The 27,946-nt window shown below is 42.7% G+C and overlaps 1 protein-coding gene across 5 annotated transcripts; it reads right to left on the bottom strand.

Moving 5' to 3' along the window:
• On the bottom strand, positions 1-27,946 carry LOC115114774 (ran-binding protein 3-like). 5 transcript variants are annotated; one of them, XM_065013762.1, is made up of 16 exons: positions 27,864-27,946; positions 18,500-18,555; positions 18,311-18,347; positions 17,166-17,249; positions 16,972-17,049; positions 15,748-15,813; positions 15,282-15,481; positions 14,880-14,969; positions 14,601-14,692; positions 14,128-14,203; positions 13,516-13,615; positions 13,253-13,377; positions 10,413-10,533; positions 5,821-5,963; positions 3,759-3,939; positions 1-784 (listed from the first exon to the last, which is right to left on the bottom strand). In XM_065013762.1, exons 1-16 carry the CDS (start codon positions 27,883-27,885, stop codon positions 741-743), a joined length of 1,515 nt encoding a protein of 504 aa, XP_064869834.1. In that variant the 5' UTR covers positions 27,886-27,946; the 3' UTR covers positions 1-740. The 5 variants fall into 5 exon arrangements, with proteins under 5 accessions (XP_064869834.1, XP_064869835.1, XP_064869838.1 ...); XM_065013763.1 differs by having other exon boundaries at positions 15,282-15,469; XM_065013766.1 differs by having other exon boundaries at positions 15,282-15,484; positions 27,864-27,944.

Here is a 27,946-nt window from a genome sequence, read left to right as displayed (position 1 = left end):
TTGGTTTTAGTCATTTATTTACTAAATAGGAAATATAAAGAAACTGCTATCATTTGAAGACTGAGTGATGCGGACTAGCCGTGAACACTAGAAACACAGTGCATATTATGTGTTAGATAGCACACGAAAATTGATGACCACAAATGAATGACATATCCGGAAACTATTCGACATGTGAGAGCTGGATGGATGGGGATGGTGAGCCGATGAAGGACCAGTCAAATGACTGACCATAAGACAGAGCAGTACACGGTGACAGCCATGAGTTCCTCTGGAGCCGGGGCTGGTTGGGTGGGTCCAAGACGTGTGGGTGAGTAGAAAGGTCCCATAGTAGAAACTGCATTCATAAAACATGTGTCATACCTTAAAATGTCAGAGGGGAAAACACCCTCACACTCATCAATATGATGAGAAGCCAAGTCACAAACCTCCCCCAAAAAGCTGTGGTTTCTTATTGCAGCTGAGAAAAAAATAAAAATAATAATAATAAAAATAACTCCAGATGTTTACTTTTTTTGAATGCAAAAGGGAAAAAATGAACTGCACGAGTTAGGGTGAGAGAGACTCCAGCACAGGTTTCTTTTTATTTTTAATCCTGGAGCTAGAATTCTAAATATCCAAAAGTACTGGTCTGAAGGACCCATGTTGGTCAGGGTGGGGTGTCCGTGGGGATGCCTGCAGTAAAATGCCCCTTAAACAGCAGCAGTATCCTGACAGGCAGTCCTTTAGGGCGACCAACGCTATGTGCTCCCAGCAGCCTGGGTCTCCCCTCCCTCGGAGTTACCTGCAGGACAGAACACTGTTAATATAATACAATCAAGGGTTTGCCCTATATGCATTTAGCACTGGCACACAGGAATCATTTCCTGGATGGTAAATTGTTTTCAGTGTAACTTAAAAAGGACTAAAACAAGATATTAAGAATGTAGAAAATAGAATGGAGCAATATTATTTTATACGTCTTTTTTATAGATATTTAAGATATTTGAGCTCTAACAAAATGTTTGAGTCATTTTGCTAGCATAAGAACAAGGCATAAGCCATGGCAAAATGTGTAGAATTGCAGGAAATTAGCTTTAAAACAGCAAAATTGCAGAGCAGCTGAACAGTGACTAGACAAACTAGAATTGTAGGCTTGGGCGGTATCCTGGTTGTCATAACTTTATACCGGCACTGAACACAAGGAGCTCTATTTTTCAAACCCCACTGATCCGCTGTAATCCGAAGGTTAGCAATGCTAACAAGTACATGTAAAATCCCATCGAGAATGCTAAATAAATGCTAACGAGCGCATTGCAAACATTTTATACAGTCTCTGAACCTAAAGTATTTGCAGAACAGACATCCCAGCAAATAAAGTCAAGAAGTAACTCAAAAATGCTACTCACAGTTTGCTGCACAAAACAAATATCACACAGCTCTTGATCCAGGAGGGGATTCTCTGCTATTACCAAGTAAAGCTTTGATTTTTGAATGTAGCTAACTAGCTACTAAATTAGCAGAGAAACTACAGCGCATTTGACAGTTAATCAGTACAAAGACATCTAGCTGGCAAACATTTAGTTGTGAATTCCATACTGTAACTACATCACCTGGCGTGTGCTTTACTGCAAAACACTCAGTGACTCAAGGCTCCAGTATCTCGTCGCCGTGTACAGGTAAACATCACGTGACTAGGGACTACCAGTAAGCGTCATAATGAAAAATGATGAACGGGGGATCTATTGGACAAATTCCAGGTAAGTCCCTTCCAGTTTCATTCCGTTTGCTACGTTTAAGATTTTTTTTTTTGCAACAGATGGACGATTGAATACACCCCAGGGCTCTCCCTAGTATTCTCTGACAAGGTAGTGCTGATGTAGGCCTTGGGTTGGGCAGGTCCAGAAAGGGATAGGGGGCAGTATTTTGACGTCCGGATGAAAAGCCCAAAGTAAACTGCCTGTTACTCAGTCTCAGAAGCTAGGATATACATATACTGGATTTGGATAGAAACACTCTAAAGTTTCTAAAACTGTTAAAATAATGTCTGAGTATAACAGAACTGATATGGCAGGCGAAACCCCGAGGACAAATCACCCCCCCCAAAAAACTTCAGCTATTATTATAAGGCAAAGTCCTCCCAGATTGCAGTTCCTAGGGCTTCCACTAGATGTCAGTCTTTAGAAAGAGTTTCAGGCTGGTTTTTGGAAAAAATTACCCAGAAATTCTAGTTTTTCTAGGTGGCTCCCATTTTGGCTGTAGTGTTTCCAAGTGCGTGGAAGAGAGCGCATTTTGGTATTTTTCTCCGGTAAAGACAATAACAATTCTGTCTTAAATTTTATTATATATTTGCGTATTAGGGCACCTAAGGTTTGATTATAAACGTTGTTTGACTAGTTTGGAAAAGTTTATTAGTAACGTTTGGGATTCATTTTGTATGCATTTAGATGGAGGGAAACTGGGTGGATTATTGACTGAAGCGTGCCAGCTAAACTGAGTTTTTATGGATATAAAGAAAGACATTATCGAACAAAATGACAATTTGTGATGTAACTGGGACCTTTTGGAGTGCCAACAGAAGAAGATCAAAGGTAAGGCTTTTATTATATCGCTATTTCTGACTTTAGTTTTCAATGGTTTTGTATGCGGGTCGCTGTTCTCAGATAATTGCATTTTTTGCTTTCGCCGTGAAGCCTTTTTTAAATCTGACACAGCGGCTGGATTGACAAGAAGTTAAGCTTTATTTTGAAGTGTTACACTTGTGATTTTATGAAAGTTAAATATTTATAATACTGTAGTTTGAATTTCGCGCTCTGCAATTTCACCGGATGTTGTCGAGGTGTCCCGCTAGCGGCACGTCTTTCCCAAAGTTAACTTCCCCTTCAGGAAGTCCGAGCATTTAGATTTTTTTTTTTTTTTAAACCAGTAAATGCCATTTCCTGAAACCTAGATCTTAAATGACATCAAACAATGTAGCTAACACAGAAGTCTTGTGTTTTATCCTAAATGAAATGGAGATGGTCTCAATGACACTTTCAAATGTTTCTAGGTTCAATTTAGGAGTAATGATTTTTCTAATGATTAGGTGTCGATGTGGATAGTCTAGTGAAAATGTAAACTGACTTTTTCATTTTGTTTGGGGAGAAAATTCAGAATAATTCAATTACTGGATGCAATGTAGTAGTCTAGTTTACTGTAGGCTATTTGGTAATATGAAACAAGTGAACTAGACCTATAGGAGCTTGTTGCTGATCTCCATCCCTGACATAATCCACCAAGTTAGGCCTGACTACTAGGCTACCTAGTATTCAATATGCCTTGTTGTCATTGGTGAACTGACTATTATCACTACTTAGCAGCCTACAGATCAAGAACTGTTTAATTAACATAGGCCAGCACCATTCTTTCTTTAACCAGGCAAGTCAGAACAAATTCTTATTTTCAATGACGGCCTAGTGGGTTTACTGCCAGAACAACAGATTGGGAATGGTGCTGTGTCTGCAGAACAACAGATTTTTACCTTGTCAGCTCAGGGATTTGATCTTGCAACCTTTCGGTTACAAGTCCAACGTTCTAACCACTAGGCTACCCTGTCGTCGGCGGGTCTGATGACTGGACACACTAGTAATAGTAACTGCAGAGATATGGGTAGACATACTGACTAAAAGTACACAAACAAAGTACCACAAAGGCAGTTGAAGAACCTTGAAGTCTCACAAAAAGTGATTGAATGACACACCCACCCACTAATACCACTAGAAAGGTAGCTAGGTTCAGACCTGCTGCTGTGTTGTTGACCTGGTCTTCCTCATCGCTGTCCCCCTCAGAGTGGGGCAGGTCAGCCTCAGGGACGCAGTCTGTAGCCGAGGCCTCATGGGGCTCTTGGTCCGCACGGCTCTTCAAGGCCAGGATACGATGGTGCAGCGCTGCAGCGAGCTGACCTGTGTCCTTAGAACTGGCCTGATAACCAACAAATAAAAAAATAAAAATCACATTTATTTTATAAAGCCCTTTTTTACATTAGCAATCGTCACAAAGTGCTTTACTGATTACCCAGCCAAAAACACCAAAGAGTGAGCAACGCAGAAGAACAGTGGCTAGGAACTTCCTAGAAAAAGGCAGGAACCTAGGAAGAAACCTACAGAGGAACCTGGCTCTGAGGGGTAGTCAGTCCTCTTCCAGCTGTGCTGGGTGGAGATTTATGGCCAGATCCATAAGGGACCACAAAGACAAGAGATAAACAACATTCGACAGACACCATTGTTTCCCCTATATGCATTTAGCAGTGACGCAGTTCTAATTTTCTAATTGTTTTATTTACATTTTCCCGGACGGTAAAAAGTTCTGTGTGAACTTAAATGACTAAAACAAGATACAAAAGTATGTAGGAAAGATAATGTTAGCAAAGTCATCTTTGAGATCTAACAAGCACTGGAATAAAAACTAGATAGTCAGGGAGAATGTCATGGCATGGGGGGGGGCTCCCATTGACTCTGTTATGTTTGAGTCACTCAGACACTGCAGCAGCCATGGCAAAACGTGTAGAATTGCAGGAAATTTGCTGTAAAAACAGCAATATCGTCTCAGCAGCCAATAGGGCCCCTAAAACTGCAGACTAGGGGATGGTGCTGTATGTGTGATGCAGGCTAGGGGATGGTGCTGTATGCGTGATGCAGGCTAGGGGAGGGTGCTGTATGCGTGATGCAGGCTAGGGGAGGGTGCTGTATGCGTGATGCAGGCTAGGGGACGGTGCTGTATGCGTGATGCAGGCTAGGGGAGGGTGCTGTATGCGTGATGCAGGCTAGGGGAGGGTGCTGTATGCGTGATGCAGGCTAGGGGAGGGTGCTGTATGCGTGATGCAGGCTAGGGGAGGGTGCTGTATGCGTGATGCAGGCTAGGGGAGGGTGCTGTATGCGTGATGCAGGCTAGGGGAGGGTGCTGTATGCGTGATGCAGGCTAGGGAGGGTGCTGTATGCGTGATGCAGGCTAGGGGAGGGTGCTGTATGCGTGATGCAGGCTAGGGGAGGGTGCTGTATGCGTGATGCAGGCTAGGGGAGGGTGCTGTATGCGTGATGCAGGCTAGGGAGGGTGCTGTATGCGTGATGCAGGCTAGGGGAGGGTGCTGTATGCGTGATGCAGGCTAGGGGAGGGTGCTGTATGCGTGATGCAGGCTAGGGGATGGTGCTGTATGCGTGATGCAGGCTAGGGGATGGTGCTGTATGCGTGATGCAGGCTAGGGGATGGTGCTGTATGCGTGATGCAGGCTAGGGGATGGTGCTGTATGCGTGATGCAGGCTAGGGGATGGTGCTGTATGCGTGATGCAGGCTAGGGGATGGTGCTGTATGCGTGATGCAGGCTAGGGGATGGTGCTGTATGCGTGATGCAGGCTAGGGGATGGTGCTGTATGCGTGATGCAGGCTAGGGGATGGTGCTGTATGCGTGATGCAGGCTAGGGGATGGTGCTGTATGCGTGATGCAGGCTAGGGGATGGTGCTGTATGCGTGATGCAGGCTAGGGGATGGTGCTGTATGCGTGATGCAGGCTAGGGGATGGTGCTGTATGCGTGATGCAGGCTAGGGGATGGTGCTGTATGCGTGATGCAGGCTAGGGGATGGTGCTGTATGCGTGATGCAGGCTAGGGGATGGTGCTGTATGCGTGATGCAGGCTAGGGGATGGTGCTGTATGCGTGATGCAGGCTAGGGGATGGTGCTGTATGTGTGATGCAGGCTAGGGGATGGTGCTGTATGCGTGATGCAGGCTAGGGGATGGTGCTGTATGCGTGATGCAGGCTAGGGGATGGTGCTGTATGTGTGATGCAGGCTAGGGGATGGTGTCGTACCGATATTAGGAACACTTTGACCCCCTGGTCCTCTGTGTCCATGGCAGTGACGCGGACACTCTTCTCGCTGGCCTTGTCCACCTGCATCTGGGGCCACAGCTTGGTGTTCAGGATCAACCTTAAACTGCCCTGGGTCCGCATCACTGGGGAACACAGACACACAGGGTAGTTACAGCCAGCTCACTGGGGAACACAGATACCACAGGGTAGTTACAGCCAGCTCACTGGGGAACACAGATACCACAGGGTAGTTACAGCCAGCTCACTGGGGAACACAGGGTAGTTACAGCCAGCTCACTGGGGAACACAGATACCACAGGGTAGTTACAGCCAGATCACTGGGGACCACAGATACCACAGGGTAGTTACAGCCAGCTCACTGGGGAACACAGGGTAGTTACAGCCAGATCACTGGGGAACACAGATACACAGGGTAGTTACAGCCAGCTCACTGGGGAACACAGATACCACAGGGTAGTTACAGCCAGCTCACTGGGAAACAAAAAGATACCACAGGGTAGTTACAGCCAGATCACTGGGGAACACAGATACCACAGGGTAGTTACAGCCAGATCACTGGGGAACACAGATATACAGGGTAGTTACAGCCAGCTCACTGGGGAACACAGATACCACAGGGTAGTTACAGCCAGCTCACTGGGGAACACAGGGTAGTTACAGCCAGCTCACTGGGGAACACAGGGTAGTTACAGCCAGCTCACTGGGGAACACAGATACCACAGGGTAGTTACAGCCAGCTCACTGGGGAACACAGGGTAGTTACAGCCAGCTCACTGGGGAACACAGATACCACAGGGTAGTTACAGCCAGATCACTGGGGAACACAGATACCACAGGGTAGTTACAGCCAGATCACTGGGGAACACAGATACCACAGGGTAGTTACGGCCAGATCACTGGGGAACACAGATATACAGGGTAGTTACAGCCAGATCACTGGAGAACACAGATACCACAGGGTAGTTACAGCCAGATCACTGGAGAACACAGATACCACAGGGTAGTTACAGCCAGCTCACTGCGGAACACAGGGTAGTTACAGCCAGATCACTGGGGAACACAGATACACAGGGTAGTTACAGCCAGATCACTGGGGAACACAGATACCACAGGGTAGTTACAGCCAGATCACTGGGGAACACAGATACCACAGGGTAGTTACAGCCAGATCACTGGGGAACACAGATACCACAGGGTAGTTACAGACAGATCACTGGGGAACACAGATATACAGGGTAGTTACAGCCAGATCACTGGGGAACACAGATACCACAGGGTAGTTACAGCCAGATCACTGGGGAACACAGATATACAGGGTAGTTACAGCCAGATCACTGGAGAACACAGATACCAGAGGGTAGTTACAGCCAGATCACTGGGGAACACAGATATACAGGGTAGTTACAGCCAGATCACTGGAGAACACAGATACACAGGGTAATTACAGCCAGATCACTGAGGAACACAGATACCACAGGGTAGTTACAGCCAATTCACTGGGGAACACAGTGTGGAAGACATCTTTGTGGGCTATACGCAGCCTGGTCTCAGGGTAGTAACTGTTGATATCCCTCTAGTGGTGTGGGGGCTGTTTTTGGCAAAGTGGGTGGGGTTATATCCTGCCTGGTTGGCCCTGTCTGGGGGAAACGTCAGGACAGGGCCACAGTGTCCCCCAACCCACCGTCTCAGTATCTATGCTGCAATAGTCTATGTGCCGGGGGGCTAGGGTCAGTCTGTTATATCTGGTATAATTCTCCTGCATTATCTGGTTTCCTGTGTGAACCCTCTAATTCTTTCCCACTCTCCCGGAGGACTTAAGCTCTAGGATCATGCCTCAGGACTACCTGGCCTGATGACTCCTTGCTGTACCCAGTCCACCTGGTCGTGCTGCTGCTCCAGTTTCAACTGTTCTGCCTGCGGCTATGGAACCCTGACCTGTTCACTGGACGTGCTACCTGTCCCAGACCTACTGTTTTCAACTCTCTACCGCACCAGCGGTCTCGACCTCTGAATGCTTGGATATGAAAAGCCAACTGTCATTTACTCCTGAGGTACTGACCTGCTGCACCCTCTACAACCACTGATTATTATTTGACCCTGCTGGTCATCTATGAACGTTTGAACATATTGAAGAACAATCTGGCCTTTAAATTGGCAATGTACTCTTCTATTCTCCACCCGGCACAGCCAGAAGAGGACTGCCCCACACCTCAGAGCCTGATTCCTCTCTAGGTTTCTTTCTAGGTTCCTGCCTTTCTAGGGAGTTTATCCTAGCCACCGCACTTCTACATCTGCATTGCTTGCTGTTTGGGGTTTTAGGCTGGGTTTCTGTACAGCACTTTGTGACATCTGCTGATTTAAAAAGGGCTTCATAAATACATTTGATTGATTGATATATACACAGGATAATTAGACGGATCACTGAGGAACACATATGCAGTGCATTCGGAAAGTATTCAGACCCCTTGACCTTTTCCACATTTCGTTAGGTTACAGGCCATTTTCTGCATACCACCCCTACCTTGTCACAACACAACTGATTGGCTCAAATGCATTAAGGAAAGAAATTCCACAAATTAACTTAAGGCACACCTGTTATTAATTGAACATCATTCCAGGTGACTACCTCTTGAAGCTGGTTGAGAGAATGTCAAGAGTGCAGAGGGAACACCCCCCTATCCACATCGATGGAACAGTAGTGGAGAGGGTAGTAAGTTTTAAGTTCCTCGGCATACACATCACAGACAAACTGAATTGGTCCACTCACACAGACAGCATCGTGAAGAAGGCGCAGCAGCGCCTCTTCAACCTCAGGAGACTGAAGAAATTTGGCTTGTCACCAAAAGCACTCACAAACTTCTACAGATGCACAATCGAGAGCATCCTGGCAGGCTGTATCACCGCCTGGTACGGCAACTGCTCCGCCCACAACCGTAAGGCTCTCCAGAGGGTAGTGAGGTCTGCACAACGCATCACCGGGGGCAAACTACCTGCCCTCCAGGACACCTACACCACCCGATGTTACAGGAAGGCCATAAAGATCATCAAGGACAACAACCACCCGAGCCACTGCCTGTTCACCCCGCTATCACCCAGAAGGCGAGGTCAGTACAGGTGCATCAAAGCTGGGACCGAGAGACTGAAAAACAGCTTCTATCATAAGGCCATCAGACTGTTAAACAGCAACCACTAACATTGAGTGGCCGCTGCCAACACACTGACTCAACTCCAGCCACTTTAATAATGGGAATTGATGGGAAATGATGTAAAATATATCACTAGCCACTTTAAACAATGCTACCTAATATAATGTTTACATACCCTACATTATTCATCTCATATGTATACGTATATACTGTACTCTATATCATCTACTGCATCCTTATGTAATACATGTATCACTAGCCACTAACTATGCCACTTTGTTTACATACTCATCTCATATGTACATACTGTACTCGATACCATCTACTGTATCTTGCCTATGCTGCTCTGTACCATCACTCATTCATATATCTTTATGTACATATTCTTTATCCCCTTACACTGTGTATAAGACAGTAGTTTTGGAATTGTTAGTTAAATTACTTGTTGGTTATTACTGCATTGTCGGAACTAGAAGCACAAGCATTGTTAATTTGCTTGTGTTAGCACTGCTAACCATGTGTATGTGACAAATAAAATTAGATTTGAGTGTACAAAGCTGTCATCAAGGCAAAGGGTGGCTACTTTGAAGAATCTCAAATATAAAATATATTTTGATTTGTTTAACACTTTTTTGGTTACTACATGATTCCATGTATGTTATTTGTCTTCAATATTATTTTACAATTAATAAATTAATAAAAACCCTGGAATGAGTAGGTGTGTCCAAACCTTTGACCGGTACTGTATGTAAATGAGATATTTCGGTTTTCCATTTTCAATAAATTACGGTTCTCCATTTTCAATAAATTACCAAGCATTTCTAAAAACAATGTTTTCACTTAGGAAAACGGTTAGGAAGACTTTGTCATTATGGGGTGTAGTTGGGTGAGAAAAAAAATATACATTTAAACCATTTTGAATTCAGGCTGTAACAACAAAATGTGGAATAAGTCATGGTTTTATGATTACTTTTGGAAGGCATTGTATTCCTTCCATCCTTTTTGGAATGTTCAATGACTGTGGTCGGTTAGGAAGACATTGTAATCCTTCAATCCTTTTTGGAATGTTCAATGACTGTGGTCGGTTAGGAAGGCATTGTATTCCTTCAATCCTTTTTGGAATGTTCAATCCCAATAACTGTGGTCGGTTAGGAAGACATTGTATTCCTTCAATCCTTTTTGGAATGTTCAATCCCAATAACTGTGGTCGGTTAGGAAGACATTGTATTCCTTCAATCCTTTTTGGAATGTTCAATCCCAATAACTGTGGTCGGTTAGGAAGACATTGTATTCCTTCAATCCTTTTTGGAATGTTCAATCCCAATGACTGTGGTCGGTTAGGAAGACATTGTGAGTTATCCTGTAAGTTACTGAGACAAACAACCATGCATGAATGTGTACAGGTTTGTGCGTTCGTGTACCTACCTAGGCGTGACTGTAATGATCCGTCATCTGTAGATGCCATGTCATTAAGCCTGAGCAGCCCTCGACCTCGTTCTATCCACGACTGGGCCGTCATGTCAAACACAAACAACTTGCACTGGACCTGAAGAGGGAGAACAAAAGCAGCAAATCAACAACAAATACCCCAGACGACTCGTTTTTTAAAATCATATGAGAAAAAAACTATTATTTTATTTGGAATGCTAGACAAAATTAAAATGTGCTTATTTATCCAGCCTGTATCACATCTGGATGTGATTGGGAGTCCCATAGTGTGGCGCACAATTGGCCCAGTGTCGCCCGAGTTTTGCTGGGGTAGGCTGTCATTGTAAATAAGAGTTTGTTCTTAACTGACTTGCATAGTAAAAAAAAATATATATATATATAAAAAAATATGAGTTTAGGGGCTAAAATGATTAAATATTAAAGCTTTAAACCGCTCACTAAAAGCTTCACTCATACATAAATTATACTTAAACCCAAAATGGTTCTCCAGTAGATTATTAAGGAAGAATCATCCTTTGTTCAAAAATTGCCTTTTTACCTTCATACAGATTACAACCTCTCATTGCCGACTAATTGAAAATGAAATGTTGGTTAAAGAATCACCCTTTCTTAAACAAGCCGTACAAAGCTGGGTACAATTTCAGTTTTATCCTCCAGAAAAATGATAGAACTAATATTACATCAAATGTTATGGTTAAACTCAAATATACTGATTTATTTAAAAAAAAAAAAAATTTAAACATGTTTTATTATATTTACTAATGATATTATGAATAGTGTTGGATTCAACATTTTTAACATTCAGATATTAAAGACATGATAGATGAGATGCATAGTATATAAAGGAGTGAGATCTGTAGAAAGACAAGAGTGGCTGTGGAATGTGCTGGGTGGACAGGAGGAGATCAAAGGATTGCTATAGGGGAGGCAGATGGACATCTGTGGATTAGGCGAAGGAGGGGAGGAGGTCAGGTGGTTGAGGTCAGATCCCCTGAAGGGAGTTATAAGGTTCCTGTGGAACCATAAGATGTAAGGATTGGAGAGGAGGAGTGTCTTAAGTGGGATATATATACACCTATGATTGTGAGAAATGTTTGGCGGCATGCCTAAGGCACGTTCAGGCAGATGAGCAGGGACCCTGTGCATCTTTCTTTTGATGTTTTTCAGAGTCAGTAGAAAGGCCTCTTTAGTGTCCTAAGTGTTCATAACTGACCTTAAATGCCTACTGTCTGTAAGCTGTTAGTGTCTTAACGACTGTTCCACAGATGCATGTTCATTGTTTATGGTTCATTGAACAAGCATGGGAAACAGTGTTTAAACCCTGTACAACGAAGATCTGAAGTTATTTGGATTTTTACAAATTACCTTTGAAAGACAGGTCCTGAAAAAGGGACATCTCCCTTTTTCAGGAACCTGTCTTTCAAAGAAAATTTGTAAAAATGATATCTCTATATATACACACACAGAATCATTAGAAAATGTATTCTGGTATTTATTCTACATAGCTCGTTTCTGATCACAGGTTCAGAAATGGTAAAGAATATTAAAAATAAATAAAAATTAACTTAAAACGAACCTTACAAATAGCCGTTTTGGGCGATTTGGAAAGCCATAGTCAATAAATACTCATACAAAAGGTTAATCTTTAGTTCACAATCTGTGGATACTATACGATTAGAAAGGTTCAAAATGTTTGTAAAACTTCACAGAACAAAAAATATATACGGCACATGGAAACTAGACGAGGGTGGTCTATGGTGATAGGTGGGATGGGCTGAGAGAGGCTGAGGGGTGGTCTATGGTGATAGATGGAATGGGCTGAGGGGGTGGGATTAAAGAGCTGAGGTCTATGGTGATAGGTGGGATGGGCTGAGAGAGGCTGAGGGGTGGTCTATGGTGATAGATGGAATGGGCTGAGGGGGTGGGATTAAAGAGCTGAGGTCTATGGTGATCGGTGGGATGGGCTGAGGGGGTGTGATTAAAGAGCTGAGGTCTATGGTGATAGGTGGGATGGGCTGAGAGAGGCTGAGGGGTGGTCTATGGTGATAGATGGAATGGGCTGAGGGGGTGGGATTAAAGAGCTGAGGTCTATGGTGATCGGTGGGATGGACTGAGAGTGGCTGAGGGGGTGTGATTAAAGAGCTGAGGTCTATGGTGATAGGTGGGATGGGCTGAGAGAGGCTGAGGGGTGGTCTATGGTGATAGATGGAATGGGCTGAGGAGGTGGGATTAAAGAGCTGAGGTCTATGGTGATAGGTGGGATGGGCTGAGGGGGTGGGATTAACTTGAAAATATGAAATATCCGTATTTCAGGTCACTAAGGGAGAAAAGGGAATGTAGCACGTTTTACATTCCGTCAGAACATGTTATTGTTAGACATCAGGTATCCTGTGGAAAGGAGAAGAGTCTGGTACAAGTCAACTTGACAGCCGTGAGTTAGAGAGGAGTGAGGAATTTGGGCCCGAGGTCAGGTCAGATGAAGAAAGAGAGAACGGGCATCATTAAAGTCCTGTCTAGCAGCAGAGATCTATTGGCTGTCCAGATGTGTAAGGAGGAGAGACGGTCCTAGGTTTACATAAACCTTCATCCTATGCTAAGTGCTTATGTAAATATGCATAGGATGGAGGTTTATGTAAACCTAGGACCAAGTGCTTATGTAAATATGTCTGTCTGTTTAGCCGTTTGTCCCATTGAGTGAATAAACTTGGTTTGAGTTTTCCCTAGTGGTCCAATAGTTTTACTCTGTTTATTTAGAACCTAAGACCATGCACCTTGATGTGTTCCAACATAGTCAGCAATAGAGACTAGCCACCGACCTGTAAAACGTTACTTTCTGATTCCTCTCCAGTTTTGACGTCTACTTTCTCTAAGATACACTTCTTGGCTGTGGCTTTGGTGTACGCTGCTGCAGACTCCTCCAGTGACTCTGTCACGTTGTTACCTGGGAACACACACACACAATGACGCACACCTAACTAATTAACACACGGGGGCCAGCACTAGTCTGTAGTGAAGATAGAGAAAGCCAGTCTCTCAAGATTTATACTGCGAGACGTGTGCGTATGTGTCTCTCTCTTACCCTTCTCTGGTGTGTTTTCCTTTGAGGACGGTTCAGACACAGGGGGAGCCGGTAGGTCTTTACAGTCCTCTTCTGATGCCTCACCTCCTCTAGGAGGACTCTGAAAACACACAGTACGTAGCCAGTCAACCTCACAGGAGGCGGCCAGTCAACCTCACAGGAGGCGGCCAGTCAACCTCACAGGAGGCGGCCAGTCAACCTCACAGGAGGCGGCCAGTCAACCCCACAGGAGGCGGCCAGTCAACCCCACAGGAGGCGGCCAGTCAACCCCACAGGAGGCGGCCAGTCAACCCCACAGGAGGCGGCCAGTCAACCCCACAGGAGGCGGCCAGTCAACCCCACAGGAGGCGGCCAGTCAACCAGTGTCTCAACAGTGCAATAATAAAGTCCACCCCTGATAAGGTCACTCATAATATACGTGTGATTTTCTAGTCCCAATTCAAAAACACATTGTCCTGCATGATTGGATTTGCTACAAGCTTTCATAACAGTTCCAGGTTGATCCATTTCTCATGGAGCTGTATCGATTTGGGTTTCGATCTCCCCCACCAGCTCTACTGTTTGTTATGGCCCGAAGGACAACACCACCCACTAAAACAGTCCACTACTCACCAGAACCCTCTCTGACATGTTCTGCCCGAAGACAAATTTGGCCCCCTTGTCCGTATTGTTTGCGGCGTTCTTTGAACTGGAAGGAAAAGGAGGAAGGTCAAAAGGGGGGTGAGTGTAACGGACGTGAAACGGCTAGCTTAGTTAGCGGTGTTCGCGCTAAATAGCGTTTCAATCGGTGACGTCACTCGCTCTGAGACCTTGAAGTAGTAGTTCCCCTTGCTCTGCAAGGACCACGGCTTTTGTGGAGCGATGGGTAACGATGCTTCGTGGGTGAAGTTATTATCAGTACGTCAGTCATTTAGCAGAGTTATCCAGTGCAACTTACAATTACCGCTTCTAAAAAAAACTAAGGTAGCTGAAACCATAATATTACGAGCATTATAAGTTCAACCTTCAAAATAGTGAAAAAGAGTATAAAGTGGTCTGAAAAGCCATTAATATGAGTATTTCTACTCTTGAGGACACTGCATTACCTGGGGGTGGCAATGTACTCTAAGAAATAGTTTGTTCCCTCCTTCTGAGAGGCCAGGGGTAACAACTTGCCGTCTTTAGAGCTCTCTTCCAACTAGAGACGGAGAGAGAGAGACACAGACAGAGGAATAGAGAGAGGTTACCAAAGAAACTGAGATCATAATCCACTTCATTTGAGAAAGTGATTAAAAAAAAATGAATAAAATATTAAATAAATAAATTAAAATAAAATCTTATTTAATTCACTAAATAGGCTATCAGCATCCTACAAAAATATGAACCTTTGCTCTGTCTTTGATATTTTGTCCAAACACGAAAGAGGACTCTGCAGGACAGTCGTCCCTCATCCCATCCTCCTCTCTGTCACATTTCTAGATGAAACATATATAGAATTCAACTTTAAATTTGTTGTTGTTGCTAAAAAAAAAAAAATTTAAAAGAGGAATTTTTTTGAAAACCAAAATAAATAAAACATCTGAATGATTTTAACAGTAATAATATAAACTAAATCCTATCCAAGGTCTTGGTGGTCACAACGTCATGCAACTACAAGCAAAATAAGTCGCTGCCATAGAGACGCATTCAAATTATCGTTCCACTTTAAATTATTTTGTTGCTGCACCGTTGTCACTTTACACAAGCTTCTGCGTATTAAAAACGGGACCACGACGCCTTGTCCTCACCGGTGACCTGGCGAGGCCGTCTGACTGCTCAGTGTTGTTATGGAAGATGGTCGACCCTTCTGACGTCCCGTCCGTTGACTTCTTCACCCCGTTGGTGGACTCGGAGTTGGTCTTGGCTGGCGGGGCCTGGAGCATGGCTGGCCGGAGGACACTGCGCAGTTGCTCCTTGGGTTTCTGACTGGGGACGCCTGGAACATAACCTGCTAATGGATTGGATCTGAATGCCTTACAGAACTAGTCCATTCACAACTATATCACACCTACCATGTACTATATCAGTACTATATTACAACATGCACGACCGCGGGGACTATATCAAACTACCATGCACGGTCAATCATATTAACACGCTGGAACACCATCTACGTTTTAAGAGTTTTCCTGACCATTTAACCTGACTAGAGTTGCTTTCTGTAATCAACACACACCAATACCCAGGCACCAATACCCAGGCACCAATACCCACCTGAACTAGGTGCCTTCCCGTGTATAAGAGTTGGTGGTTTTAAACGAAACCCAACTGGCTTCTCTTCTGGTAAGGAAAAAAACAAAAACAAAAAACAGGAGGTACAATTGTTAACAAGACCATAAACAAAAATGGCAACTTTCAGCGTGTGGGGAGGGTACATTAATACCATCATAAAATGGAACACAGATGAACCCATGGAGATACCGTTTGTCTCTGCATCCATTATGGATGGAAGTTAGAGGTAGTTTCGCAAGCCAATCCTAACTAGCGTTAGCGCAGTGAATGGTATCTACCAGCAGTTATCATACACTTTGTCATTGCGCTAACGCTAGTTAGCAACTTCATTCAAACTGCACGCAGGGACCAAATGGTATCCACGGGTTTATCTGGGGAAGTAGATAAATGGTTTCATTGACAAAAATCCCCTTAGTATCCCTTTAAAACGAAGCACTACACATTTATAGATAGACACATTTGTCGATCTGCTTGAATGAAGGTAATTTTCAAAGCTACATAAATGAAGTTCCCTTCTCACCTCAAAGCTAGTGTGTCACTAAGGTCTTGGAGATGACACACATTGGTGTTTAGTTTACCCTTTTCCCCCCAGAATGGACTAAATTGAAATCTCCAAACTAATTCTACATATGTTTGGGAGCTTTTGAGCTGAGATTCTGTATTTTTGTGGTTTTGTTATTTCTTTCAAATCTTGATGTTTTGTGGCATAGACTTTTTTAAATTTTATTTATGAGGAAAATAACCATCTGTGAAAGTTTACTTCAGCATCTCATTTGGAGTAGTGTGAGTAAGACTCATTCAATGTCTACATTAAAACAATACATTAACACAATACATTAAAACAATTCAAAACAATGTTTATATTTCTCTGTCCTGATATTCTTCCCTGTCAAGTTTAACCCATGGTACGTGTGGGTTTTTTCTATAATGTATGCTTCTTGTCTATGTGAACCCATCTTGAATTAAGGTATTTGTGAGAGACTGCACATAAACCAAAGTAAAAATTTTAAAAAATCCAGGTCAGACCTTTTTGTTTACTTTCCTTGCCATTGAGTTGTACTATAACTTATTTGTGCATTAAAAAAGGTGCTTTGGCCTGGACTAAAGTTCACAAGCATACAAAACGCATGTCACATACTGGGGACTTAAATGAGAGGAAGCCTTTATAATGAGGAGGAACCATAGGAAGTAAACACTATGCCTCACCTGGCTCCGAGTCCTCGGAATTCCCAGTGGGAGACTGCCAGAAACTTGATGGCATGAAGACATTGTTCTTACTAGCCACTGCAGAGAGCAAGAAGAAACCTTACACACAAACACACAAGGCAAGTTTCCGGTACTACTCTTCATTAATCAACTGAAACACAGTCAGCTTCTCTGATGTTGTTGTTTTCTCCTACCAGAATGTGAAGACGGGAACTGTGTTGAAGATGAAGTCCTCTCTCTTTTCACCGGAGGACAATAGCCATCTTCTCTGTCTGAATCTGAAGTTTTAAAATAATAATTCAAGAGACTTAGCCGTCAATTCACATGATTAAAGAGCGATTGAACGCACCGATTCCGCATTTGTTTCTCTGTCGCTCATTAAGAAGAAAAAAATAATGAAATCTCTTCTGTCTTTTGGGTGTGGTTGGATGTTTGTCCCCCGTGAGACGCCATATAAACAAAGCCAATCTGCATGTTTTTGCTGAGGTTTTCGTCACGCAATTTAAGTGTTTGGTGAAGTATTTCTCAAGAAAAAAAGTGTGAAGTTGTCTTATGTACAACAAAGACTGCTCTGCTGGTCAGTCTGTCTCACGGTCTGTGTTCTGTGGTAGGATTGGATAGAGCACAAATCACTGCAGCTGTGTATCCCGTGTTAGCGGACAAGTGAGCATTGTCGAAATCCAAACCCAACCCTCGAGTAAAGCCATGACGAACTCACTTACAAAACTCAGTTTAGGACGAGACTGACGTTATGACCAAAATGTTCACGTTTACACTTGGTACTCAATTTTGACATTAGAATAAATGTTTGACTAATATCGATGCCAAACAGAGAAACTTTTCTATCAGCAAAGTTGTTTATTGCAATCAGTTGCACTTTAATGAAGCAATAAGGCCCGAGAAGGTGTGGTATATGGCCAATATACCACAGCTAAGTGCTCTTCTTAGTCACAAAACAACAAGGAGTGCCTGGATGCAGTCCTTAGCCATGGTATATTGGTCATACACCACAAACCTTCCAGAGGTGCCTTATTGCTATTATAAACTGGTTACCAACGTAATTAGAACAGTCAAAATAATTGTGTCATACGCGTGGTATACGTTCTGATATAAAACAGATTTCAGCCAATCAGCATTCAGGGTTGACAAAGAACATGCCAGTTTAAAAAGCCCCAGCTGGGCTCCAGTTTAGGAAATACAATACCCCTCCTGGTAAACAAATTACAAGATTTATAAAAACGGACATCAATTTTAAGATTAGATGGAAAATATTAGAAAAAGTATTTTTTTTAAATAAAAAATAAAAAAGGCCAGATCTGATATGCGGATGTAGTCTTACCTTCTCCATCTTCTCCACTGGATCCATCAGCTGCCCGCTGTAATACAAAGCAGTACTGAATCTACTGTGTTTCTCAGTCTAAAAAAAACTACCCAATCAAATGATGGAAGCCTCACAGTGAATTTCCATAAAGAAGGTTCACTCATGTCAATGAATGTCAGGCGGTAGAATCAACACGATGTGACTTACCTTCGGTGCTTTATCTTTTTGGAACACAAACATTGGTGGTACTGTGGCAGGTTTCTCTGTTTCAAAAGAAGGAAAGCATCCTTTATCATACAGAAGAAGAGTATGCTTCAGTGACTTGTGTGAAGTGTAGGCCTAATATATATATTTTTTTAAAGACACCACAGCCTGTCAATCAGTTGTTTGTTTCAACAAACACTTGTCATTGTTATCATAAAAATGTAAAAAAACAAGCGTCGTGAACGAACACCCTGCAGCAGTCTTGAGTTGACAAGTACTCCCATAATGTTTGTTTTGTTTTGCAAACAGCTAGAAGGCCTAGATCGGAGCAACCCATGTCTGGCACGCTAGATTCTCTCTGTTTAAAACACAGGAATATGTTTCTAATTCTACAAAAGATGCTCAGTGACACTTATGGAAACTCAGGAATACTGTATTTAGAGAAGCCGAGGCTAAACCATAAACCTGGTGAGTATTTCTGCCCCCCCCCCCCAAAAAGAACCCGACACACGGATTCAGACTTTATTTTCTCCTTCTTCCAACTTTCCGCTAAACTAGTTCTACCCACAAAGCATAGCAACGCTCACAGTTCAGACACTTCTGAATAGATGCCAAACATTCATGATGCAAAATCTGAGAATAAACAACTTGCATTGTAATCCTTTAGTCCATTTTAAAACAAGTGGCACACAAACACTGATTAGTTCAGTCACCAGAGACAAACACAGCCTAGAATAGAGGAGACATGAATGAAATATTAAAAACCTGCATCTAAAGCAAATCAAGATTTGACAAAAAAGGTGCATTAAACAAAAGCTATTTACAGTGCCTTCGGAAGGTATTCATACCCTTGGACTTTTTCCACATTTTGTTACAGCATTATTCTAAACATTTAAATGTTTTCCCCTCATCAATCTGCACACAATAGTCCATAATGAGACATTTGGACATTTTTTTGGTTGAGATTTTTGCAAATTTATATATTTAAAAAATTACATTTTTTTAAATGCATGTAAGGATTCAGCGATTACAGCCTCAAGTCTTCTTGGGTATGACGCTACAAGCTTGGAACACCCGTATTTGGAGAGTTTCTCCCATTCTTCTCTGCTGATCCTCTCAAGCTCTGTCAGGTTGGATGGGGAGCGTTGCTGCAGTTATTTTCAGGTCTCTCCAGATATGTTCAATCGGGTTTAAGTCTGGCATCTGGCTGGGCCACTCAAGGACATGCAGAGACTTGCCCACTCCTGTGCGGTCTTGGCTGTGTGTTTAGGGTCGTTGTCCTGTTGGAAGGTGAACCTTAACCCCATTCTGAGGTCCTGAGCACTCCGGAGCAGGTTTTCATCGAGGATATCTCTGTACTTTTATCTCTGTACCAAGTCCCTGCTGCTAAAAAACATCCCCACAGCATGAGGCTGCCACCACCATGCATCACATAGGGATGTTGCCTGGTTTCCTTCAGAATTGACGCTTGGCATTCAGGCCAAAGATTTCAATTTTGTTTTCATCAGACCAGAGAATCTTGTTCCTCATGGTCAGAGTCTTTAGGGGCCTTTTTGCAAACTCCAAGCGGGCTATCATGTGCTTTTTTACTAAAGAGTGGCTTCCGTCTAGCCACTCTAACATAAAGTCCTGATTGGTGGAGTGCTGTAGAGATGATTGTCCTTCTAGAAGTTTCTCCCATCTCCACAGAGGAACTCTGTAGCTCTGTCAGGGTGACCATCAGGTTCTTGGTCACCTCCCTGACTAAGGCCCTTCTCTCCCGATTGCTCAGTTTGGCTGGGCGGCCAGCTCTAGGAAGAGTCTGGTAGTTCCAAACTTGATCCATTTAAGAATGATGGAGGCCACTGTGCTGTGTTCTTGGAGACCTTCAACGCGGCAGAAATGTTTTGGTACCCTTCCCCAGATCTGTGCCTCGACAAAATCCTGTCTCGGAACTCTACGGACAATTCCTTCAACCTCATGGCTTAGTTTTTGCTCTGACATGCACTGTCAACTTTGGGACCTTATATAGACAGGTGTGTGCCTTTCCAGCTCATGTCCAATCAATTGAATTTACCACAGGTGGACTCCAATCAAGTTGTAGAACCATCAAGGATAATCAATGGAAACAGGATGCACCTGAGCTCAATTTTGAGTCTCAAAGCGAATGGTCTGAATACTACAGTAAATAAGGTATTTCTGTGTTATGTTTAATACATTTGCAAAATTTTCTAAAAATCTGTTTTCCCTTTGTCATTATGGGGTACAGCATGTATTCTATCCATTTTAGAATAAGGCTGTAACGAAAAAGTCAAGGGGTCTGAATACTTTCCGAAGGCACTGTATATCCTTTAGCTAGCTATTTGTAGTCTTATCTGTCCTATGAGTGGCTCAAGTAGTCTACATTTATGGACAAAAGAATTGGATTTGGACCATCAAAACTCATGACCTAACTGAAGCCGACGGGATAACTAGCTCGTCTACAGGCCAGGGTCGGAGAGAGAGGACTGTCCTGCTTTGTAAATAAACATATGATCCAGCTCAACTCCCAATATTTTTTAGCTTGACTGAAACAACGGTTGTCATAAGTGACAAACAGTCATGGTGTACGCCAGTGACACACACAACATGACCAGGCAGGGCAAACCAGATTTGGTGATTTCTGGGGTATCATAAAAATTAAATCTGACATCACGTTTTTGGACTCTTTATTCTTAAACCTTAAATAATACCGCTGGTGCTTCTTGTTGACCAGACATTTTGATAAATAGCCCCAATGTCAAAACACAGTTTTAAAAAGTGTCCAAATCAATACCAATATGCAGAAACAGTTTGTGATATTGAAAACATAAAAATACTATCTACATATACAGTGCATTCAGAAAGTATTCATACCCCTTGACTTATTCCACATAGTTGCATTACAACAAGAATTCTAAATTGATTACACCCCATAATGACAAAGTGAAAACACGTTTAAACATTTTTGCTAATGTATTTTCAAATAAAATACAGAAATATGTCATTTACATAAGTATTCACACCCCTTTGCTATGCCACTAAATTGAGCTCAGGTACATCCAATTTCCTTTGATCATCCTTGAGACGTCACTAAACTTGATTGGGGTCCACCTGTGGCCAATTCAAATGTTTGGACATGATTTAGAAAGAAACACACCTGTCTATATAAAAAGGTCCCACAGTTGACAGTGCGTGTCAGAGCAGAAACTATACCAATGAAGTCCAAGGAACTGTCTGTAGATCTCAGAGATAAGAGTTGTGATGAGGCATATATCTGGGGAAGGGTATAAAACCATTTCTAGAATGTTGAAAGATGCCAAGAGCACAGTGGTCTCCATCATTGGGAAATTGAAAAAAAAAATGAAACTAACCAGCCTCTGCCTAGAGCTGGCCGGCCGACCAAACTGATCAACTGGGCAAGAAGGACCTTGTCAGGGAGGTGACCAAGAACCTAATAACCACTGACAGATCTACAGAGTTCTTCAGATGAGATGGGAGAACCTGCCAGAAGGACAACAGTCTTTACAGGACTTCAATGTGGGCTTTATCGTAGAGTGTCCCAATGGAAGACACTCCTGAGAAAATGGTACATGACAGCACGTCTGGAGTTTGCAAAAAGGCACGTGAAAGACTGAGCATAAGGCAAAATATTATTTGGTCTGATGAGACAAATTTTACTCATTGGCCTGAATGCAAAGCCCTGTGTCTGGAGAAAACACAGGCACAGCTCATCTAACACCATTCCTACTAGAGGTCGACCGATTAATCGGAATGGCCGATTAATTAGGGCCGGTTTCAAGTTTTCATAACAATCGTAAATCTGTATTTTTGGACACTGATTTTGCAGATTTTTTTATACCTTTTATTTAACTAGGTAAGTCAGTTAAGAACACATTCTTATTTTCAATGACGGCCTTGGAACGGTGGGTTAACTGCCTCGTTCAGGGGCAGAACGACAGATTTTCACCTTGTCAGCTCGGGGGATCCAATCTTGCAACCTTACAGTTAACTAGTCCAACGCAATAACGACCTGCCTCTCTCGTTGCACTCCACAAGGAGACTGCCTGTTACGCGAATGCAGTAAGCCAAGGTAAGTTGCTAGCTAGCATTAATCTTATAGAAAACAATAAATCATAATCACTAGTTAACTACACATGGTTGATGATCTTACTAGATATTATTTTTTATTTATTTTTATTTCACCTTTATTATCTAGCGTGTCCTGCATTAAATATATAATCTGACTGAGTATACAAGCATACAAGTATCTAAGTATCTGTCTGAGGGGTGGTAGGCAGAAGCAGGCGCGTAAACATTCATTTAAACAGCACTTTTGTGCATTTTCCCAGCAGCTCTTGATGTGCGTCAAGCATTGCGCTGTTTATGACTTCAAGCCTATCAACTCCCGAGATGAGGCTGGTGTGACCGAAGTGAAATGGCTAGCTAGTTAGCGCGCGCTAATAGCGTTTCAAACGTCACTCGCTCTGAGCCTTGGAGTAGTTATTCCCCTTGCTCTGCAAGGGCCGTGGCTTTTGTAGAGCGATGGGTAACGCTGCTTCGAGGGTGGCTGTTGTTGTTGTGTTCCTGGTTCGAGCCCAGGGAGGAGAGGGACGGAAGCTATACTGATACACTGGAGATACTAAAGTGCCTATAAGAACATCCAATAGTCAAAGGTTAATGAAATACAAACGGTATAGAGGGAAATAGTCCTATAATTCCTATAACTACAACCTAAAACTTCTTACCTGGGAATATTGAAGCCTCATGTTAAAACGAACCACCAGCTTTCATATGTTCTCATGTTCTGAGCAAGGAACTGAAACGTTACCTTTCTTACATAGCACATATTGCACTTTTACTTTCTTCTCCAACACTTTGTTTTTGCATTATTTAAACCAAATTGAACATGTTTCATTATTTATTTGAGGCTAAATTGATTTTATTGATGTATTATATTAAGTTCAAATAAGTGTTCATTCAGTATTGTTGTAATTGTTATTATTACAAATAAATACTTTTTTTTTTTTTTTAATCGTCCGATTAATCGGCATCGACTTTTTTGGTCCTCCAATAATCGGTATCGGCGTTGAAAAATCATAAATCGGTCGACCTCTAATCCCTACAGTGAAGCATGGTGGTGGCAGCAGCATCATGCTATAGGGATGCTTTTCAGCTACAGGGACTGGGAGACTGGTAAGGATAGAAGGAACAATGAATGGAGCCAAATACAGGAAAATCCTTGAGAACCTGCTTCAGAGTGCAATCGACTTTAGACTGGGGGCGAAGATTTACGTTCCAACAGGACAAAGACCCCAAGCATAAAGCCAAAGTAATGCCGAAATGGCTTCAGAACAAGAATGTGAAAGTCCTTGAGTGGCCCAAACAAAGCCCAGACTTGAATACAATTGAAAATCTGTCAAAAGACTAAGATTTCTGTTCACTGCTGCTCCCCCCCATCTGATTTAACAGAGCTTGAGAAAATCTGCAAGGAATGGGAGAAAATCCCCAAATCCAGATGTGTGAAGCTGATAGACATTACCCAAGACTCAAAGCTGTAATTGCCGCCAAAAGTGCTACTATAAAATATTGACTTGGGGGTGTGAAGTGAATACTTATGTAAATTAGATTTCCATATTTCAAAACATTTATTTAAAAAAAAAATCACTTTGTCATTAGTGATGGGCTGGGGATCTATCCATTTTGAAGTCAAGCTGTAACAAAATGTGGAATAAGTCAAGGGGTATGAACACTTCGAAGACACTGTACATGTGCAACAATAGTAATCATTCTACTTTCTTCAAACAAGCACCTCAAAACTGCACCAGCACCAAAAACCCTGTTGTTTTGACATGTGGAAATAAATCACTCATCAATTAAGAAGGAGATATGTGCTGCTGAAACTACCACAACTCAAAAACTGGAGATGTTTTGCTCCCTCACTGGTTAGAGGCCAACCTGCAGCTACCTCACTGGTTAGAGGCCAACCTGCAGCTACCTCACTGGTTAGAGGCCAACCTGCAGCTACCTCACTGGTTAGAGGCCAACCTGCAGCTACCTCACTGGTTAGAGGCCAACCTGCAGCTACCTCACTGGTTAGAGGCCAACCTGCAGCTACCTCACTGGTTAGAGGCCAACCTGCAGCTACCTCACTGGTTAGAGGCCAACCTGCAGCTACCTCACTGGTTAGAGGCCAACCTGCAGCTACCTCACTGGTTAGAGGCCAACCTGCAGCTACCTCACTGGTTAGAGGCCAACCTGCAGCTACATTTTGGAATGTAAAGAAAGAAAATGCAACACTTTCGTCAATCACGCATATCGATATCACGTTGAAATCAACTGTGCAAGAGGGGGAGATGAGGTTGAACATCCTGTTAAAACTAACACAGCACAACAACAACAAAAACACACAGGAAAAAGGAATAACAGGTAGGCTTTACATCCCTGGTTAGAGGACAAGTTGTAGAAGACAGCTAGACAGATACATCTTGAAGAGTTCTGCACTAAGTGTACCGCAACACCTTTTTTTGTTAATCACTTCCATGGATATGACGGTGAAATCAATAGAACAGAGGGGGAAATATTTGGGGTGTAGAGAGGTTCAAACCAAAACTAACACGATTCAAAGGCAACACGGAAACATGACATAACTCACACATTGTTGGTTAGATGAGAACTTGTAGAAGGCATACACATTCAGACCTCTTTTTACACTTTTTGTTACGTTTACAGCCCTATTCTTCAATGGATTAGGGCTGTAAACAAATCAGCAAATCAACACACAATAACCCCATAATGACAAAGTGAAAACAGGTTTTTAGAAATGTTTTCAAAAGTATTAACAAGAAAAAACAGAAATATCTTATTTGCGTAAGTATTCAGACCCCATGCTATTTTTTGTTGTTGCTATGAGACTCGATATTGAGCTCAAGTTCATCCTTGAGATGTCACTACAACTTGATTGGAGACCACCTATGGTAAATTCAATTGATTGGACATGATTTGGAAAGGCACATACCTGTCTATATAAAAAAGTCCCACAGTTGACAGTGCATGTCAGAGCAAAAACCAAGCCACGAGGTCAAAGGAATTGTCCGTAGAGCTCAGAGACAAGATTGTATCGAGGCACAGATCTGGGGAAGGGTAACAAAACATTTCTGCAGCATTGAAGGTCTTTAAGAACACAGTGGCCTCCATCATTCTTAAATGGAAGAAGTTTGGAACCACCAAGACTCTTTCTAGAGCTGGCCGCCTGGCCAAACTGAGCAATCGGGGGAGAAGGGCCTTGGTCATGGAGGTGACCAGAAACCCAACGGTCACACGGACAGAGTTCTATAGTCCATCTGTGGAGATGGGAGTACCTTCCAGAAGGACAACCATCTCTGCAGCACTCCACCAATCAGGCCTTTATCGTAGAGTGGTCAGACCGACACCACTCTTCAGTAAAAAAGCACATGACAGCCCGCTTGGAGTTTACCAAAAGGCCCCTAAAGACTCTCAGACCATGAGAAACAAGATTCTCTGGTCTGATGAATCCAAGATTGAACTCTCTGGCCTGAATGCCAATTGTCACATTCTGGAGAAAGCATGGCACCATCCTTACAGTGAAGCATGGTGGTGGCAGCATAATGATGTGTGTGTGTGTGTGTTTCAGCAGCAGGGACTGGGAGACTAGACTGGATCAAGGCAAAGATGAACAGAGCAAAATACTGATGAAAACCTGCTCCAGAGTGCCCAGGATCTCAGACTGGAGCGAAGGTTCACCTTCCAACAGGACAACAACCCATATGCCCACAGCCAAGACAACGCAGGAGTGGCTTCGGGACAGGTCTTTGAATGTCCTTGAGTGGCCCAGCCAGAGGCCAGACTTGAACCTGATCGAACATCTCTGGAGAGACATGAAAATAGATGTGAAGCAACGCTCCCCATTCAACCTGACAGAACTTAAGAGGATCTGCAGAGAAGAATGGGAGAAACGCACCAAATACAGGTGTGCCAAACTTGTAGAGGCATTTTATTTTATACATTTGCAAAAATGTCTAAACATCTTGAGTAAAAAATAAAATGTAATACATTTTAGAATAAGGCTGTAACCTAACAATGTGGTAAAAGTCAAGGGGTCTGAATACTTTCCAAAGGCACTGTATCATTTATTTTTTATTGGAATGTCGGATGTTGATTTCGGGAGGCTGCCATCACGGAAAAGTGAACAAAACACTTCAGTTAAAGCTACAATATGTAACTTTTTTGGGCGACAGACAAATTCACATGCTATAGATCCATAATTTTAATTGAAAGCTTCAATGTGCATTATTTCTATGCTTCCAGTTCTTAAGTATATTTTACTTTTCGGTTTACACCAGCTTCAAACATTTGAAAATACTATATTTTTTGGCTATGTAAAATACTTATGAGCAGTTATGGTACAATGATTCTCTACACTTGCTTGTTTTGTCACAAACTTAAATTAAACTATTAGAATTTTTGCAACCGGGAAATGGCGGAGCGATTTCTGCATAGTGCATCTTTAACTAGTCTTCATAGCGTCTGTGCAGCAGCCTTAACGTTCCTACCACGACATAGCCACTAGCCTACCTCCCAATCAGATACAGCAAAACAACTTAGTAAGCTAGTTACATCATATAGGCTACTAATATAAATACAGTTACAGACAACTCAGTGAATGTACAAGCCACAATGCGTTTCTAACTAGATAAATGGATTTGTCGTAAGAATAAGGCTCAGACTTGTTAGTTATTGTACTAGCTACCTAGTCCTCTCCGGTTCCGAATGTGCAACATTCATTATAACTGCTGGAAAGTGGGGTGTTGACAGATAGTTGGCTAACCTTTCAAGAATTCGGGGTTTTATTGGTTAGTTAACTGTCCTTGACAAATAACACTCTTGCTAAAGTTAGCCATAGCCCCCGCCAAGGAGTAGCGAGTCATTTCGTTGGCTAGCTGATGAAATTGTTAGCTAGTTACAGTAACGTCAGATGTGACAACCACAAATAAGCAACCCACATAGCTAGGTAGGAAGCAAACATGCATTAACGTACATTACTAATTGATTATATATAAATACACACACAAACACCTTGCTAACACGTAGTTAATGGTACCATAATTTCTGATTACATAGCTAACGTTAGCCAGCGTCCCATCCCCGCCTAAAAAGAGACGCTTGCTCTGAAAGCTAACGTTTTCTTTTGTATATATGCAACCGAGGCTGACTTTTTTTCTTTTTTTTCGTTCAACTGTTCTCTTGAAAGGCTACGAAGCACTATTTTTAGCACACAGTAATTTAACTATAATTAAAACGTAATGTAGATAATCCAACGGTTTCGTTTCCTCACACGGCCACTGCTCACCTTCATTTGCCAAGTCCGCCATTTTCCTTCTTTGCTCAACACCCACAATCCACCACGCAAAATACGTGTAGGCAGACAGAAAC

The sequence above is a fragment of the Oncorhynchus nerka genome, linkage group LG9b (genome assembly GCF_034236695.1).
Source record: "Oncorhynchus nerka isolate Pitt River linkage group LG9b, Oner_Uvic_2.0, whole genome shotgun sequence".
NCBI lineage: Eukaryota > Metazoa > Chordata > Actinopteri > Salmoniformes > Salmonidae > Oncorhynchus > Oncorhynchus nerka.
The sequence above is the reverse complement of the archived record's forward strand: the minus strand, read 5'-3'. Positions and strand labels throughout refer to the sequence as shown.

Excerpts from the sequence above, each read along its gene's own strand:
- LOC115114774 (XM_065013766.1), bottom strand. The coding sequence starts at position 27,885 with ATGGCGGACTTGGCAAATGAAG. Across the intron at positions 15,814-16,971 it reads TTCCGAGGACTCGGAGCCAG|AAGAGAAGCCAGTTGGGTTT; the intron begins GTGAGGCATAGT and ends TTTCCTTACCAG. Across the intron at positions 10,534-13,252 it reads CAGAAAGTAACGTTTTACAG|GTCCAGTGCAAGTTGTTTGT; the intron begins GTCGGTGGCTAG and ends CTCCCTCTTCAG.